General features: G+C 40.1%; 2 protein-coding genes across 3 annotated transcripts in view; both read left to right on the top strand.

The window, feature by feature from the left end:
* ERCC6 (ERCC excision repair 6, chromatin remodeling factor) overlaps positions 1-7139 on the top strand; it is a 49427-nt gene extending 42288 nt beyond the window's left edge. For both annotated transcript variants that reach the window (XM_035330038.1, XM_035330037.1), the window contains exons 16-21: positions 65-159; positions 2005-2150; positions 2239-2970; positions 3571-3772; positions 4116-4194; positions 4567-7139. In XM_035330038.1, the coding sequence (XP_035185929.1) occupies positions 65-159; positions 2005-2150; positions 2239-2970; positions 3571-3772; positions 4116-4194; positions 4567-5001 (1689 nt within the window). In that variant the 3' untranslated portion in view covers positions 5002-7139. The remainder of the gene's footprint in view (positions 1-64; positions 160-2004; positions 2151-2238; positions 2971-3570; positions 3773-4115; positions 4195-4566) is intronic.
* Positions 7140-12192: 5053 nt separating this feature from the next.
* Positions 12193-18415, top strand: LOC118169495 (bone morphogenetic protein 2-like). Its single transcript, XM_035330818.1, has 4 exons — positions 12193-13104; positions 13876-13992; positions 15229-15430; positions 17098-18415. Exons 1-4 carry the CDS (start codon positions 12625-12627, stop codon positions 17541-17543), a joined length of 1245 nt encoding a protein of 414 aa, XP_035186709.1. The 5' UTR covers positions 12193-12624; the 3' UTR covers positions 17544-18415.
* The last annotated feature ends 270 nt before the right edge of the window (positions 18416-18685 follow it).

Here is an 18685-nt window from a genome sequence, read left to right as displayed (position 1 = left end):
AATAGTGGTATCCCTGTCAAATACTTGTCTAGGATGTCTGGTAACCAAACATTTTGGGTTTCAGGCTCGAGAACGTGCTTGGAGAATAGGCCAAAAGAAACAAGTGACCGTGTACAGGCTTCTCACTGCAGGTACTATTGAAGAGAAGATATACCACAGGTCAGTCAAAATGATTCCTTGAATACAGCCCTGTGCTCAAGAAAATGTTTGCAGCTAATCTGAGGTTATGTAACAGTTAAACACCTGTGTATATGCTCACATGGAATGTAACCCCCAACTTTGGTCACGATAGTAATGGAAAACTTTAAAATTTCTGCTGAGAAATAGGCTTTCAATATTATACACACTGTGATACTGCCTCTCTGGCTCCAAGACCCCACATGCTAAACACTCTTCATAAATATGTTCTAGCAGCTGTGTCCTGCCCATTTAGAATTCACTGTAAATTAGAGTATGAGGCATAGACCAGAAAAATGAGCTGCTTATTCAGAACGTGAGACGGACAATTTGAAATCAACAAGTCTTTTGTTATCCATATGATATATAAGGATGTGTGGTGTGTATGTGTGTTTGGCACTCTTCAAGCCAATTAGATTTTATTCACAGATTGTTCCAAAATACAAGAATTAAACCCCCGGAACTGCCAGTCATGTTTGTTATTTATTCCAAAATATAGCTAAAGCCTTAAAGTGCTTGCATTTCTGAATCAATTAAATCTCTTTGTTTGTTCTCCATTCAGCTTTCTCAGTAGTTAGCTTCACTCATATGAATTCCAAATGAACAACATACATGGGAGTCCTCTGGCTAGGCATTGCTATTTAGAACAGGAATATCCTCTTTGAAAATGAAGATGAATGGAAAGCTCTAAATAATGAAGTACCAGCACTTATTGAGTTCATTTTTTTTCTCTGCTTTACCACATTGACACAAAGCATCCGCTGTTGGTTGGCTTGCATCCCTCTGGCATACACGTGTTTGAGCAACACTGACCACATCAAGGAAGTGGGTTCTAAGGGTCAGGACAGCCGTCAGAAATAAAATTAATTTCCAGACCAGTCAGTGGACTTCATGCTTTAAGCAAGTTGTCTTTTTCCCTTGCCTTGTTTTCCTCCTCACAAATATGTGATCACCCTTGCAGGAAGCTATGAAGCTCAATTAATTCTGGAAAACTAGAAAGATGGGTGCACTACAGTAACTGGTACCTATGTTTGAATATAGTTTTTGCCAGTTGGATTTTAAAATAGCTTCCCTGTTTAAGGCCAGCAGAGCTAAAACAATAATAAAAAACATTTTCTGAGAAGTAATTCCCATCCCTTTTTTAGGGGATGCGTTTTTTTTTTTTGTAGAGGAAAACAATGCTTATTGTAATCAAAAGTTACATAGTATAAACATGGGATAACAGTAGATCTACCAATACTAGCAGACTTTTTGCAGCTTAATTCCCCTCAGAATTTGTTTCGTTCAGTCCTCTATAAATGGGCTGTTTTTTCTCTTCCTTGCAACCCCAATTCGGCTTTCTCTTTTCACTGGTTGTCCTCACCGTGACTGTGAACTACACTGCTGCTCTTGATTCCTTCAACCAACTGAACTATGAAAATGTCATTTTAACAAGAAATTGTTTTCCACTGAAAAAGCTTTTGGATAGTTTTATTGTGATATATGCAAGCTTTTCAATTTTAATGGACAAAAAAAAATCTAGCTGTGAAGTTATTTATTGCTTAGTTAATGCATGCCTCACAGGACATTTCAAGATGGTGGTTACCTGTTGTGTTATGGGATTGTTGTGAAACAGTAAATCCCCCTGTTTAACAATTTAGTTGGTTGTTTGAAAGTTACTAACTCAAGATTGTCTTTTGGAAACTAACATCTTCTTCCCACTGCTTAATCATTCTGCAGGGTAACATTAGTGCTTATACAGTTTTCTTTTTAAGTACTATATTCAGTACTTAAACATAGCTAGACATTGTTTCATGCACAAAGTACTTTTTTTTTTTCTTTTTTTAGACAAATCTTCAAACAGTTTTTAACAAACAGAGTGCTGAAAGACCCTAAGCAGAGGCGCTTTTTCAAATCCAATGATCTTTATGAGCTTTTTACTCTGAGCAGCCCGGATGTGTCTCAGGGGACAGAAACAAGTGCAATTTTTGCAGGTACACTCTTTTTCTAATCTCTCAAATAGAAAAAAAAAAAATGTTTGAAGTATTTGATAAATTGATATCAATTTTATTCATCCCTCAGGTACTGGTTCAGATGTTCAAGTCCCAAAACACCAATTGAAACGGAAACATGAAAAGCCATCTGATGGTGACACTTTGAAAGGTGGTCTCCATCTTGGAAGCAGCAGCTCACCAAAGCACAGCAAGTCATCCAATTCCTACTCAACCAGCCACATGACAAATTCTTCTAAAGCAATAGAAACAAGTGAGGAAACCAAAGGAAATTTGGAAACCTTTAACCAAAATAGCTATGCAAAAGATAATGCACAGGCTGCTACTAATATAAATTCATTGAATAAAAACGAGGAGGAAAGCTTGGAAACAGATGACAAATATATGTCCCAGTCATTGCCAGGTGATGCAGGGTCTTCAGAGAATGCCAACTCTCTAAACATCATGGTGACTGATGAAATACATGGAGCAGCTAATGTAAAAGTCGAAGAAGATCCTACCCTCACATGTAGTGCAGCTGGCTCTTGGGAAAAGCAGGTTGCTAAAACTGAAGATGGGCAATCGGGTAATAATCATTATAAATGTACCTCAAAAACAAAGCATAGGGTGGATGTGCTGTCACATGAGAGCAGCCACAAAGATAAGTCTAAGAAGAAACATCACAAAGATGCCAAGTTTGAAGGGGAACGTATTCCTCATCTAGTGAAACAAAAGCGCTACAGAAAGGAGGACAGCGAAGAGAAGGAGGAAGATCCGAAGAAAAATGATGATTATGTCTTGGAGAAACTCTTCAAAAAATCAGGTAACAGTTCAACAGTGCCAGACTATTTAAACACAGGTATACAAAGCTTATGCAAGTGAGGAAGGGAGTCGTTCTGTTACTGTGATGGTTAGAGTTACCATACAAAATGTATTGTATCTGTTCTGTTACTGTAGTGACATGTTAAAATGTTAATTGTTGAAATGCTCAGGTTATTAATGTACTAATTACCTTGGCACAAACAGACAACCTTCCAGAAAGTCTTTTGGATGTGCAAGTAATAACAGTGGTTCTTCTGGAAATAAGCATGTAACCAACCTTCATTTAGACAAGAGTTTCACTTCTGTCTGTCCTGTCCATAACAATAGAAATGATCAATTTACCCACATAATTGCTAAGTCTTTTGTGAATAATGACCTCATCAGCACACCAGAAGTGGTTTGCTGTCAAATTGATTGCTCAACTGATAGAAGGGGGATCTCTTACTAGAAATTACTATACTGAAGTGCTGAATATAATCGATCTGAAAACGAAAAAAAAGTGATTGTGGCTTTCACAAATGGTGAATATTTAATTTTACAAATTAATGTGTAAATTAACAGGTGTCCTCCTTCACCTTTTTTTGTGTGCTCTGTTTGCTAGGAGTGCACAGTGTTATGAAGCATGATGCCATTATGGAAGCTTCCAGTGCAGATTATGTGCTGGTAGAGGCAGAAGCAAACAGAGTGGCCCAGGATGCCCTGAGAGCCTTAAAAGTCTCTCGACAGCGATGTTTAGGAGCTGCTTCTGGTGTGCCAACCTGGACAGGCACAAGTGGTCTTTCAGGTGCACCAGCAGGAATAAAGTAAGTTCCCTTTTCACACTGCTTATCCAAAAATAGAAGAGTTCCTTAGAATGCTGTAGATTAATTTTTTTATTTTTTTTTTGTACCTGGTATTTGTAGTAACATGCATCAATGTTGAGTTTCATTTTTTATGTTTAATAAAGACAAAATAACGTACTACTAGGTTAGGAAGTAGTCCATTCTGAAGTACAAAGAAGGCATTCCTGTTGCATGGTAGAGGAGAGAGAGGTTGGCAGAGCACTCTTGAGAACCCTAGAATGCAAATCTAATCGGTGGCTTTGGCAAAAAAATCTTAATCATTTTGAGAGGGATGTTTATGGAGTTAATTCTTTTGCATGTTCAGGAGTCGGTTTGGTCAAAAAAGAAACCCTATGCTGCTTTCTTCATGTTCTACGTGTGTGTCACCTGGGAGGAAGATTAAGGTAAGAGACACAAGCTAGTACTTCTCTTTTGATAGCTGATATATGTGAAGTTCTGATTCATGAAACAAATCTGATTTATACTGTAGGTGTGTATCACATACCTATTTGTCACATGATTATGTAAACTTCTAGAATTTTTAGTCTCTCAAGAATGTGATTTTTCTTTTATTATTATAGCATCTTGATAAAGTCTAATCAAGTACAGCAAACTCCAGCATGATCTGAGATGAGAACATACTGCCTCTTCATTGTGTATTTCAGATGTATAGCTTCTGTGTGCTCACGTGTATTGTTTAAGTCTAAATGGCAGGCAGATTTTGTTCAACAGATCCAGTGTATCTCAAAATCCATAGTCTGTATTTTTATTTGCAGGATGTGGATACAATAAGGAAAGAAAATGTAAAGAGTAGTAGTTCCAGTGCGCACTTTGATGGAAAATCAGAAACAGGAGAATCGTCATCCAGTGCACTAGAGTCTTCATCCTTATTAGCTAAGATGAGGGCAAGAAACCACCTTATTTTACCACAAAGGACAGAGAGTGAGGGAGATGAGAATCTTCATCAAGCACCCGCTCCAGCCACAGTTTCAACAGAATACGATGAATTGCTGGTGGATGTGCGGAACTTCATAGCATTCCAGGCCCGTGTGGACGGTGAGGCTAGTACTCAGGAAATACTGCAGGAATTTGACTCCAAACTGCCTGCAGCACAGTCTTGCGTCTTTAGAGAACTTCTCCGCAATCTCTGCACCTTCCATAGGAGCCCTAACGGTGAAGGTGTCTGGAGACTGAAGCCAGAATTCCGCTGACCTCTGTCGAGAGAAGGCACCTGTTTGCGCTTGGCCAACACTCTGCTTTCAGAGACATGGTGTTTGTCTCTTGAAATGAGGAATTATTTCACGTTTGTGATTTAATAACTGACTTAAGCAGACAGTGAAGCAGCATTTGTTGCAGGCTTAGAGCTGACTTCATTTCTGATTTAAGCTATTTATATCAAAGTGCCATCTACCTCATAGGTGAAACAATACAAAATATCAGCACCTTTTCTTTAAAAGAAATCTTAATATAAATGGGATGAAGAACACCTACTGACATTTTACTGCAATAAAAACCATGGATGTTGCCGTGGGCTATAAGACTTTTATTTGATTTCTGTGAAATTCCAAGAACTGCTTTCTCAATTCACTATATGTTATTTGAGTAGTCATTAGGCACATAGTGTACCACCCAAATTAAATAAATAAATGAGGATAGTGGTCAGCATGAGAGATCCACTTGTACTGACAAAGTTACCTAAATCATTAAGAAGCTTTCATTATTAGTGAAAATTTGCTTTTAATGTTGCTGCTTTCATTGTTGCCAGCATCCAACAAATGAGTGTAACTTAGATCACTAATTAACTTGGAAAATATTTTTTTTTTTTTTTGCCACAGAGGTTTAATAACAAAAATGGAAAGTCTAGCAGGATATTGAGACCACTGAAAGTTGCTAATTATAGAAAACTGATTAGATTATGGAAAACTCATTTACCCCATAATAATTGATTTGGTCACAGTCCTGTACACAGTTAGCAGTTGCTCAAAACAATACTTCTTACCAGTGGGATAACAGTAACTTGTTTGTCACAGGTTGTGTGGACTGATAATTGAGATCCCATGAAATGTTTGCAGGTCTCATTGTAATTGACACTGAAAATTTTCCAATTCCCTGTTAGCATTTAGTCTTCATCAAGGTACAAGATTGAGAAATGTTATTTGGTCAGAGAATGAATGATTTCACTGTATTTTGCTGCACTTAATCACTTGTGGTTAGACAGAGTCATAATAGGAGCATACACAGAAGTCACAGGTCATACCTATTCTGTAGATAGGGAAAAATCTTGGTCTCCCTGCCAGTCAGACAAGTTCTAAGTCAATACCTGTTTTTTTCCAAGGAAGGAAAAAGTGGATTATTTGTGGCAAACCCAAGTACTATGCTGGGTCTGTCTTCAGAGTGCTGGTGTTCTAGGTGAAGAAATCTTGAGAAAAAAAAAAAAGTTACAAGAGCAAAATGATGGTCTTACACATTTTTGCAGCAACATTAAACTACTGTGTGATTTAAACTAGCAACAGTTAAATGTGCCTGATGTCCTTCCTGTCCCTAAACTATTGAGAAAAGGGAAACCTGAGTTACTAGCTATTTTATTTTGTACACTATGAAATTATCTTATTTCAAGTACAAATATTGAACGGTGAAGCAAGAGTACAAATTGGGTTTCTTTGTGCTAGAGAAAGGTGGTCTTTAATATACTTCCAATGGCTTTTCTTCTTTTTACTCTGTGTTAAAGGTTCTGTGAATATTTGTAAAAAAGTGGCCCCTCACTGTTTCAAAAACTGGTTAGTTACCTTTTCACAGATTGGGATTGGAGAGGACAGACAGTAGAAGAATCTACTTTTCTTCCTCACGGTATTTGAAGGTGGGACTGTTGCACCTTTTCCTGACATCTTTTTCTGTTTCTATTTATATTTATTTATATTCTTTCTTTCGGTGGAAAGATGAAACCAAGAATCTAGGTTGCAATCACAAAACAAAAAATGCTTAGAAAAATGTAGATCTGTGAGATCCATCGCTTAAAATGGATTAGTAAAAGAGTAAAACCAAGCCAGTCTTGCTGTTTTCTCCAAAGCTACAGGGGATTTCAGTTGGATTTGTGTAACATTCCTCCACGCACACATGCATCCTTATCCATGTCCCAGGAACAACCCAGGAATTTTGCTGACAAAGCTGCTGTTGTCACCATACTTGTCAGTTCTGGAGTCCTGTTTTATTTACTACTTTCAGTCTTAAAGACATAGTTTCTGTACTAAGGAAAGTTTGGAACTTCTTACTGATGATCTGTTGATGTAAATGGACTTGCATGTGCTTTTATAAACCCTTGGCTTTTATGGACTTATTAAAAAAAGCAAAAAAATGTTCTAGAAGTCTTCATGTGTTGTGGGGAGGATGGAGTGGGGGAGACATCTTTTCCTGCAGTGTGGCTCTGTGACTAAATGATTCTAATTATCTTTAAGTACAATTCCATTTTTCATGCAACTTCAAATTATGCATCCTAGCAGCTAGATTTTTCCAGTGCTAGTGGATATTTAAAAGACTGAATGAATATTGGTATAATACTCAATATATGTGTATTTTTAAGTGATTCATTAAAAAAAAGTCTAAGATTAAAGGTCTACAGACTGATTTTTAGGTGGAAGTTGTTCTGGAATAGCTGAGACACATTTACAGTAGAAGAGTTCTTTCAAATAACCCTCCTCTTATTCCAGAATAGATGTTTTATCTGTTTTGTTGTTATTTTTTTTAAGTTACCTGTGTAACATGAATTCCCTTTGTATCTTTAAAGATCTGAAGCAGGTCCTGACTAATGATGATGTAGTCAATGTGTTTACCATCAAATAGTTTATAAATATGTAATATTTTCAAAAGCTTGAATTGCAACCTTTTCTGTTTCCACTTATTCAATGCTGCACTCAGTAGTTGTTACTTCATTTGTGTTACAATTTTTCTTGCCTCAACAAAAAGGAGATGAAAATCAAAATACAGATGTTAATTTAGGAATTAAGTTGAAAATATTAAATCTGATTAAGGAAAGCCATTTCAGCATGCAACAGCATAATCTTCAGAAACAAACAGACAAACAAAAAAGCTACACTACAAGGAACTACTGAAAATTTATTTCCTGTAAAGACACTAAAAGCTGCTATGCACCATGGTACTCCAAAATTGTCATGCATTTGCATGCATGACATGTCATGCCAGTGTAGATAATGTGACTTACTACCCACACAGCTCAGCAGGAGGAAAATAAATAAAAAGCTAGAAAGCTAAATAGCAAAAACTTAGATTGTTCCATAAGCAGTTGTGGGGACTGTGTACACAATTTCCTGGATAAAATGTTCCACATCGGTATCTCAACAACAGAAGTTAAAACTTACAATTATTCTTCTTATTTCAAGCCATAGGTATTTGTAAGGGAGGTGAGCTCTAGTGTTTTTTTATGATGGTTTGCTTACCTTTCTTTCAAGCATTTTTTCTCATTTTTTCATCCTTTTGTTAAACACTTGAGTAGGTTGACTGTACAAAATTTTCTTGGTGTAAGAACTAAATTCTGACTTACAGAAGTAAATTCTGACCAGGTGATTCTGCTGAAGATTATAGGTTGTTGACTCTTATGAACAAAAATGCCCAACCAAACAAGAAATGTTAACAAGATGCCAAATGCATAGGAGGATAAAATTGTAATTAAAAATGGAGGAGAGTATTTTTAAGTACTAAACTTAGTGCTCTGGCTCAGCCTCATTTGGAGGGCCACACCATGTGGAGGACTGAGTCTACTACAGCTAATAGATGTCATCCTCGCAAGTAAAGTGGGCACGTACATGATTGAAATGGTCATTGTTAATTTCACTAATTTCTGTGTGCTCATGGATACTGCTGTAGGGAAAGGACAATTACAGGTGAGTTGTGTTCCTGGAAAGAGAGCCTGTTGCACAAGTTTGTTTGTTTGTTTTCAGGAAGAATAATCATGGGGGCTCCATTTTTGGCTGAACTCCAGATACAGTTTGCGATGTTTTGATGTTTTTCAAAAAAAAACAAAAAAAAAAATAGGTGATGGCATTGATTTTGGTAGCCATTTGAAGACACTTTCATGTCTTGGTTTCCGATTCTTGGTAATTGCAACATAGTTAAAGCTAAGTAGGAAGTACTCTTGGCCATACTGATGTTAGTCTGCAGTTGAAGCAGGGTGTGTGTGTTATTTACCTGTTAATTCTGATAGTGAATGAATACTGACAGGATCAATAATTCCCCATTACTAGTATGTAAGAAAAAAAAAAAAAAAACTTTAGGAGGGAGAATGGCATTTGCAAAGATTGCGCACACATAAGATCTGTTCAGTAAACCATGATAGTGTTGTAAAACTGAAAACAAGAAAGGAATCATAGTAACAGCATTGATGGAGAGGTAGGGATTTTTCCAATGTATTTTAAAATGCTACACACCGAGATCCTTTTATATGAGATCTTTTTATTGATATATTTAAAAAAAAAAAGTCACACTTTCTCAGTGGAGAAAAAAAAGTCTAGGCAGGCATCATCTAAGTAGAAAAAGCAGTGTGAAAGTTATTGTTACAGATTGTGTCCTTCAAGGAAAGCTGTCACAAGCAGCAGCATTTATGCAATTAGTTTGATTAGTCTTTGAGAAAACAGCAACTTATATTTTTTTCAAAATCGTACAACATTGCTCCAACAATTATCTAGCATGATGCAGTTTCTCATGTTGATTGTAGCTGTGCTTTCTCAGATGATACATAAAGATGGTGAAAAGATGAGATGTTAAGAGACCCTGTAGAAGCTTTATCCAAACTTGGCTTACTCCCGCTGCATTGGCCAAGAAATTACTTCAGCCATCAGGAAGATCTAGGAAGGAATAAAGTTTGGTAGCATAGTCACTGAGATGTTTTAAAATGTGGCATAACCTGTTTGGTTTTCTAGGAGCAGGGAGATCTGGATTCTACCGCTATAAACTGCCGAGTGACTTTCGATGAGATACTTTACTGCCTGCTGCATTGGTTTCATCTGATTTGTGCAGTCTTTAGGGAAAGGCAAGAAATCTTTCACATCCTTTGAAAATGCTTCAGGAAGTGATTGCAGAGTACAAAGTACAAAGCTGGAATAACAAAGGTAATATGGCATCTTATTGTCTGGATCATGAATTCAGCAACTGTAGTTTACACAAAACTATCATACAAAATGCTGACAGTACGGTTTTTGGAGGGCTTGAATAGGACACATGCCTTGGAGTCAGGATGTGCTGGCAAGTCTGCACTTGGGAGCTTCTCAACCCCCTTGGGAGAGGTATTTATATATTAGATACATGGCAAAACCTCTCTGCTACTTAGGTCCATTTATAATTTCCCTGTTCCAACATTCAAGCTAAATGCTGAATGCACACTTACTGACTCAGTGGCTCTCTCCATCTATCCATTCCTCAAGGGACTGCTATTCTAGGCTCTGAGGTGACGTCAGTGCTCCTGCTCCACACGGTATCGCTGATGCGGTACAGTTCCACTCCTTAGCTGACACTGAGATGAAGTTTTCCTTTGTAATTGTAAACTTTGGTTGGTGGCCCTGGTTTTGCTCCTCTACTAAGAACAGAAGGGGAGTATAACCCTGTTCACACAAAGGTCATTCCTCTTTTCTTTTCCAAATGGGTCTAAGGCAACTGCTATGAAGCAAGTGAAACACCTTGGTGATCCTGCTCCCTGCCTGCAAAAGCCACAGGGAAAGCTGCAGTGCATTATGCTCTGCTCAGGAAATGGAAAATTACACTTTTTATCCAGAAAGAAGAGATTAATGTGAGTCACTAAACTACAGAACCTGGACAGAGAAGTGTCACGCAGCTGTGCTGAGAAAGATACAACTTCCAAGCTGCTCTATTCACTGGTTATGAAAATTAAACAAATACTGGTAACTTAAGAGAGAGGGGGGAGGATATTCAGAGCCAAGCTCTTCATTTCTGGTGGCAAGGTTAGACTTACATTTAAATCTTTGCTAAGGCTCTGAAATATGCAATGAAGACTTTCAAGTAAACTTTGCTCTGCCCACTAACAATACAGGATAACCACACTGTTTCAGATGTCCCATATTAATTGTAATGTCATCAAAGATGAAGCAACAGGCCACATAATAAATCCCACTGCTCTTACCCATAAGCTATGCCTGAAAGTCAGACAATTTTGAACTCTGCAGACCATCCAAGCTCTTTATCCAGTCACTTGAGAGAGGGAGAAGGAAAAACAATGCCAATGCTGAAATCTTTAGAGAATCCACCTATAATTTTATGTTGTTAACTATCTATCATAGCTCCCTACAGATTCCCCACTTTACTCGGGCTCCCAGAGCCACACTGCTCACAACATGTAAGTTGAGAGAACATACTATTTTTATGATACAGTATAGGGAGGTTGAAGCCTTGCACTAATTGCAAACTAGTATGTAGTATCATCAGTGGAGCTATGACCAGCTCCTCTATAAGGCTTACATAAGTGGTGAGTCATACAGTCTTACGAAAGAATAGGGAGCGAGGCTTTCATTATGTTGTTTGCCTAATCAGAAATGTGAAAATAAAAGAACACAGCACTCAGTGGGTTATCTTTGGCTAACAGTAGGCTGGAATTTCTGCAGTTGCACTACTATGATTGAGGCATTTCATTGTTTGTGGTCCCAGCTTATATTAAACAGAGAGGATTTTTCATAAATCTTTGCCTCTAGGGCAGAGTTAAGGTTGTTTGGGAACCCTAGCTATGCGTTTCCAGGCATTGATGTCTAGAAGCAGCACCACGGGAGTAGAAATGGAGGTACATGCCTATGGAGGATACTAGGAGTAAATGAAGAGGCCCAAGGGCAGGGTAGGGTTTGTGAGGATGAGCGTGTAAAGAAGCAGCGGAGTGGAAGCTGAACTATTAAGATGACTAAAAAACTGTCTAGTGATGATTTCTTGCATCTTGCTAGTTTTTTTTTCCATGCTCTCAGGCAAGTAGTTGCAACAAATGTTATTTCAACCACCACTGCTGTTACCCATGAGCGGAGATACTTGCAGACCATAGGAGACAACTGGAGAGTTCTGAGGATCAAAGTTGGCTGTAGCTTTTTGTGCAGAAACAGCGCTCTTTGAAGTGGCCTGATTAACCCATCGCAGCTTCTCATTTTCCTCTGTCAGCCCTTCACGTGGTGAACTGGACCAGCAAACTGGTCTCCTGATAGAAAATAAATAAAACATAGCAACAATAACTATCCATTTTTTTCCAAACATTTGGCTGCAGCAATCACTGAAGACTGGAAAGAGTGACAGTAGGAAGGAGTCCGGTGCCAAAGAGCCACACCACTCAGTGGCTCAGGAGCTTCAGAGCAGCAAAAGGTGAGTGTAGCAGAGCTGTTCGAATGACTCAGGTTGTACCTTTTATTATTATTATTTTAAATGGGTAGTTTACGAGTGGGTGGGGAGCCTAATTAGCGCAGCTCCAGCCTCTTTGACACCACCACCTTCCCCTGTGGGCCCAGATGCTTGCTGAGTGCCACTGCTCCCGTCCCACGTAGCCTCAGCAGGGGAGGCCGGACCTCTCCACCTGCCCCATACCCTACCTCTCCTCCCTGCCTGGAAGGGGAACAATGGCCCAGGCGGCACAACCGCGACCGGCAGCGCAGGGCGAGCCCTCAGCGAGGTAAAATCGCCCCGGGGCAGGCGCTGGGCGGGCTCGGGCTGCCCGTGCTGAGGGCGGGCGAGAGGCAGCGCTGCGGGCGGCAGGCCCTCCGCCGCTACCGCCCCCGGGGCCGCGCCCCGCGGAGCCGTTCGGGGCCTCGACGGCCCGGGCGAGGCGTGGGGCCCATCCGCCGGCCATGGCGGGCCCTCGGCCGTGGCTGGGCCTGGCCTGGCTGCTGGGCATGGCTGCGGCGAGCGCCCTGCCCCTGGCCGCCGGCCCGCGGGACGAGGTGCTGGCGGCGGCGCTGCAGCGGCTGCGGGAGGTCTTCGACATCGAGGAGCTGCCCCCCGACGTGCTGCCCCGCAAGAAGCCGCCGCAGTTCATGGTGGATCTCTTCAACAAGGTGGCCGACGCCAACGGCATCACCCGCGCCCCCGGCCTGCTGGAGGGCGACGTGGTGCGCAGCTTCGAGGACCGGGGCGGGCCGGGGGGCGGTGGGGCCGTGGCCCGAGGGGCGCCCCGGGAAGGGTCTTGCGAGGTTCGGCTGCACCAGCAGCGCTTCTACTTCGACATCAGCGCCATCGAGAGGGGCGAGCAGATGCTGAAGGCCGAGTTCCGTGTTTTCAAGCTGAAGAAGAAGCGTGTGGCCAGGTCCGAGGGGCAGCACTTCTGCAAAGTAAGTGGGGAGGCGACGGGCCGGCTATGCGATTACTTGGGTTTTTGTGGTTAATAGTACTGGAAGAAAATGAGAAAGGGATGGCGAGTGGAACCACTCACAACATAGACCAGCTTTATTTTTATTGGATTGTCCTCAGTGCAGAATGATACTTTTCCTTTGCCTCAGATATGCAAAGAAGTAGCGGCAGGGGTTTGGCTTGGCACCCTTCAGGCCTTTTGTCCCTGTGGCAGTCAGCTATCCCTAAAGATGTCCTTGTCAGACCTATCTCAAACCGCACCATGCTCTTCTGGGGTTAGGTATTTTGGAATTCAGATGGAAATTTGACTGCTTGTCTCTTAAAATACTGCTACTACTAATAGCAGCATAGGATTCGTGGGAAGATAGGGTTTTATGGAGGACTCTTGATGATGAGTGTATCTGTACCTTTGGCAAAGGGCAAACTCAGACTTCTTGCAAACCTGAGGGCAAAGGTGCAGCGTAAGGGAAGATTTTGACAGTATCAGATGTTCCAAAGAGAAAGGCAAGGGACAATTGGGTTTTTCTTCTGTAGTGTCAAACATTCTAGTAATTGCATTAAACAGTCCAGTGTCCTGCCTCTGTACACATCTCAAAGTAGATGTATCGACTGACACTTGTTTTTCCGTTGAACTACCTAAAAACAACTTTTTGGTATGATGTGACAAAAAAAGCGTATAATCTTGATCCTTGTTTTGCTGGAAAAACAATTACTGTCACCTCTTACTGTAATATTGTATTGTTCTTTTCAAGGTGGAATTGTATGAACTCTTGGAGGGTGGAAGTAAGCCACAAAAAAAACATCTCATTGCATCAAGACTGTTGTCCTTGTACACAGAAGGCTGGGAAGTATTCAATGTCACGCAGACAGTAAGCAGCGAATTCTGTCTTCCATTTTTAGTTCTAAATCTTCTGCTACAGCAGCAGTCAGCTCATAACTCCAGCACTGCCCTTAGTGCTGGGTTCTGTGCTCAATTCAAACGGAAGGTCAGCAGCAGGGGGGATACTTCCTCTCTGTCTACACTGAGAAGTACACGTGGTGCTGCCTGGATTAAAGAAGTGTTTATTTGCTGCTAGCACCACAGACATGATGAGAATTGAGTAACCCAAACCTAGTCAATAGGAGGGACATCAGGCCAAACATGTCAGAGTGATTAAAGCATGTTAGTCCTTAGGCTGTCAAAGGAGATGGCATTGATTGTGGGGTAAGAGTAAGTTTTAATTTCTCTCTTTTTTTTTATTTTTTCTCTCTTTTTTTTTTTTTTTATCCTGGTCAAACTTTTGTAGAACAGAAGTGCAGCGTACTTTAACATTGTGTTTCTGGAATTTATCATGGTTGGAATGCTTTTTGTCTTAATTTTGTCTGAAGAATTCAGTAATTGCTAGTTTGAAGATGTGTTTTGTAGATATCCTTAAACTATATCAATATTTGAATGCTTTTCCATAGCAAAAACACAAACAAGGTTTTAAATAGTTTCTAAGGTTTAAATCTGTATTCTGACCATGGTTTTAGTTGCCTAAACTTTATAATCGGATTGAACAGCATGCTTGAATGATTAGTCTGAGTTGCATCGTACTTCATAATAGCCTTGCTTGAGGGTGGCCTGGCCTTAACTATTAGGCTGTAACTGTAACAATTAGATGAAGCAAATTTGCTTGATTTCTTCAAATATGTTTATTTCTTCAAATCCTACGTTTGTGTTAAGATTTAAGTGAGTTTTAATAGTATGAAAAGTCTGGAGAGTTCATATTATTCTGTTACTAAGATTACTAGGAAAAATAAGGTTCTGGCTAAAGTCAGAGGATTTATTTCAATGTTAACTTTAACTCCTAGACTCATCTATTCAGTAGTAAATTTCCCTAAAATTAATTATTTTCATATAAATGCAGCTTTGGAGAATGTATATGGTATTTTTAAATGCTGAATTATTGGTTTAAATATTTAACTCAATTCAGCCTTTACTGTACAGTTACCTCGCTTATATGATAATATATGTTCTTACACTCCCATAGCCTGTTCCCTTTTCTTAATACAAATGATCCCTAATCATACTGCAGTAGTAAGATTATTGAAACAATATTTTCTCATTTTGTTTTCATTACTAGGTTTCCAAGTGGGTTGGAAACAGCAACTCCAACCATGGTTTTTTGATAACTGCAACACATGCATTCAGCAATAAAATTGAGCACAACCTGGTTACATTTGCGAAGAGCCAGGGCAATTTGCAGGAGAGTAGAAATGCTCTCCTTGTCCTCTTCACCAACAGTAATAAGCGAAGGTCTTCCAGCTTTGTACCCTCTTCCACAAGTAAGTTCACACAACAGCAACTCTATTACAGGATATGAGCTGTTATTTACTGTTACCTTCTGTTGCCTCATGTATACCTCATCTCAGTATTTATGCTCAGGGTTGAGCCTGGTGGAAGTTCATCTTTATCACTGACCAGAGTTTGCTCTGATAGTTCTTGCTTGTACTTCACCTGGCATAACTTTAAATCACCTCTACTCAAAGAAGTTGTGTTTTCAGGAAATACTCAAAGCCTAGAGGGAGCTTGGTTTATTTTGTTTGTAGAGAGGTGGGAGTTCTCACTCTTTAATAATTATTATTTATTTTACCTTTGCGGTGAAGTTCACACAAAAATTGTAGTTTTGGCTTAGGCTGAAAAAACTCAGTGACCTGGAAAACTGTGAAAATGCTGGTAAAGCAACTGTTAGTACAGTTATTAAGTGTAGTTTTCAAGAGTGGAAGAGGTTGTTAGGTAAGCAATTTAAACCTTTCTGTCATTGGCTTGGTTTTTAAGCACCTATTTAACTTCATTGACTAATTAGCATTGTGACTAAAGGCTTTTTTCATCAAAGACAACGCCCTCATCCCTTAAATTACAAAACACTAGTTTTACCTCTCCTGCTGGTCTTCTAGTAAAACCTAGAAGATAAAGATCTAGCGATAAATACGAGGAGCAAAAACTGGAAGGAGGAGGGAAAAAATGATTCTGTTTTGGGTTTGGAGGGTCCGTTTGGTAAATCATTGCATTTGCACATTAGAAAGAAACTAGGTAGGACTTCTGTCAATATTAAGAACTAGATGGTGAAACGGATACCAAAAAGATATAGGCTGGCCTGTTCATTTTTGTTTTCAACAGGAAATTATTGTAGTGGAATCCTAAATCCCAATTTAATCAATATCAACCTCTGTTGTATTTGAAACTATGCCAGAATCGAAAAAACGATTACTGTTTCTCAATGAGAAAACTCTGTAAACCTACCTGGTGCTTGTGATCAGTGCATCTACAAAGATTTGTTCTAGTAGCCTATATGTCAGTGGTTTTCAACCTGTGTTTATGGATCTTAAGGTCTCCATGAATATTTATCAAGGGTTCTCAGAAGATACCTTAAGAAAGCAAGTCAATTGTCACGGAGCTACATTCTCTAGCAGAGTTCTGTAAGCCTAGTTTTATTTTTTCATGTCTGAAAATTGAAGAAAAAAAAAAAAAAACCAAAAATACTCCCTTACAGGAAAGCACTATTTTGCAAGTGTATGGGTAGTTACTGGGAAAACACCAGAGAGAGAAAACACCTGTGATCTCCACCCTTTGTTAGCACTTTTCAGCATGTGTGATGTAGGAGTAGCCATACAAAGGCCATTAATGCCATTCTGACCACAGATAGCCCTGAAAGGGGCCTGTGGAGTTTAGAGAATATAAACTTCAGTATATCAGTAAGCTTTTATGTTTCTGTTGAATTGAGGCCTTTTAGGCCACAAAAGGAACAGAGATTTGGCAGTTTCTGAAATGTGTCTGAAATGGCAATTGAATACACACCTCTTCCAGTGCTTTCACAACTTGTCATTTTAAAATGTGCTCTGAAGACTTTGATGTAAATTTCTGAAATAGGTTTTCTTGCAGAACACTGTACTTAAAGAATAAATGAACTTACTGTGAAAAAGATTAACACACAACTTCCTTTCTGAACCAGAGCTGAACCCTGCCAAAAATGACGCTTTGTTAGGTGTGCCTCATGAACCTCAGATCATTGAAAACAGAAATGCCAGCAGGAGCAGGGGACCTCGGGCTGCAGCAGTGTCTTCCACCAAAAACCAGGTAACAGCGTGTCATCGAAGGGAACTCTACGTTGACTTCCATGCTATTGGCTGGTCAGGATGGATTATTTACCCAAGTGGCTACAATGCATTTTACTGCAGAGGATCTTGCCTTTTCCCCTTGGGAGAAAGTCAAAATGCAACAAACCATGCCACTGTTCAGTCCATAGTCCATACACTTAAACTGTCTCAAGATGTCAGCACACCCTGCTGTGTTCCGGATGAACTGAAATCCCTCAATCTCCTCTACTTTGATGACAAAGAGAATGTGGTCCTTAAAAATTACAAAGACATGGTGGCGACAAGGTGCGGTTGTCATTAACAGAGCATTTTTTGGCACATATTTGGCATGCACTTGGATTCAGTTTCCCATTTGCCACTGAAGATACCAAGGTAAATGGCGTTTCAGATTACGGGTTGGGAGAGCCGGAAGCTCACCACTGCTTCAAACCCTTCTTCTCTCTCCATGGCACTGCAGAAAGGAGTTTAACACTGGCTTTCCAAGAGCTATCGGCTTCTAGTGTGTATGCTGACCTGCATGGAAAGCTCTGTGCCTGCAATCCAGAGGAAAGCATTAAAAACAAGAATCTATGTGAAAGAGTCCAAACACATTAAGAGAGCATTCAAGTTAAGATCCTGTTCTGTATGTTGAGGCTCTGAATATCCTAAGAAGTAATACGTATGTCATCCTGCCTCAATCCACTGTGGAGGTACAAGTCTCTTAGTAACATAACCTTATTCAGCTTTGGCTGTTCATGATCCAGTGGGGATGTATGTTCCTACGCAGAGCTCTGAGGATAGGTGTTTGCCCAGAGCTAACCTCAGAGGCCTCTTCTGAGTAATGCATAAACTACAGATGGTAATGCACTTGTTCCCCCTTTTCCATCTGCAGTTCTGCTAAATGCAGGGACTTCCTTGTAGGGCCTTCTGGGACTTGATAGTGCTAGGCAATCCAAGGGAAACAGGTCAGTATATATCTGGGCATCAGCAAACTTGGCTTCTGACTCAGAGTTGCAGCTCTGTATGACGGAGGGTTCGTCAGTCCCATTCTCAGTCAAAATTCTTCCACCATGGTTTGCTGTAGCTGTTACGCTCTCTGGCAGCAGAGGTTGCCATTGGGTGTGCATGGTGCAGTGAGTGGCTGTACAATGGGATCCTAAGCTTGGGCTGGAACTTACCTAGTTCAGTTGGATGGAAAAAAAAAAAAAAAAAGACCAAACTTTGGAGGTCTGAGAACATGCTGGATGCTGCCCTGGTCCTGCGCCAAAGGCAAGTTTGATGGAAGGTACTCAACCGATTCCCTTTCATTCTTCCTTAAAGCTTAGGACACAGGCTTGGAAGGGATCCCCTGAGGTCTTAAGTCTTGCTACTACTTAATACAGGCAAACAGCCTATTGCAGTTCTTCAGTCAACTCATTGAGTTGTAACTTAAGCCTGTTCAGGTTTCTTGTCTTTATTAATCCT

The sequence above is a fragment of the Oxyura jamaicensis genome, chromosome 6 (genome assembly GCF_011077185.1).
Source record: "Oxyura jamaicensis isolate SHBP4307 breed ruddy duck chromosome 6, BPBGC_Ojam_1.0, whole genome shotgun sequence".
NCBI classification, from domain to species: domain Eukaryota; kingdom Metazoa; phylum Chordata; class Aves; order Anseriformes; family Anatidae; genus Oxyura; species Oxyura jamaicensis.
Note: the sequence above shows the minus strand (reverse complement) of the source record. Positions and strands in the feature narration are given on the sequence as shown.

What these genes read in the sequence shown, in the direction of transcription:
- LOC118169495 (XM_035330818.1), top strand. Translation starts at nt 12,625, where the DNA reads ATGGCGGGCCCTCGGCCGTGGCTGGGCCTGGCCTGGCTGCTGGGCATG. An exon ending in AGGGGCAGCACTTCTGCAAA is followed by an intron (nt 13,105 to 13,875) that starts GTAAGTGGGGAG and finishes GTTCTTTTCAAG; the next exon opens with GTGGAATTGTATGAACTCTT. An exon ending in CTTTGTACCCTCTTCCACAA is followed by an intron (nt 15,431 to 17,097) that starts GTAAGTTCACAC and finishes TTTCTGAACCAG; the next exon opens with AGCTGAACCCTGCCAAAAAT.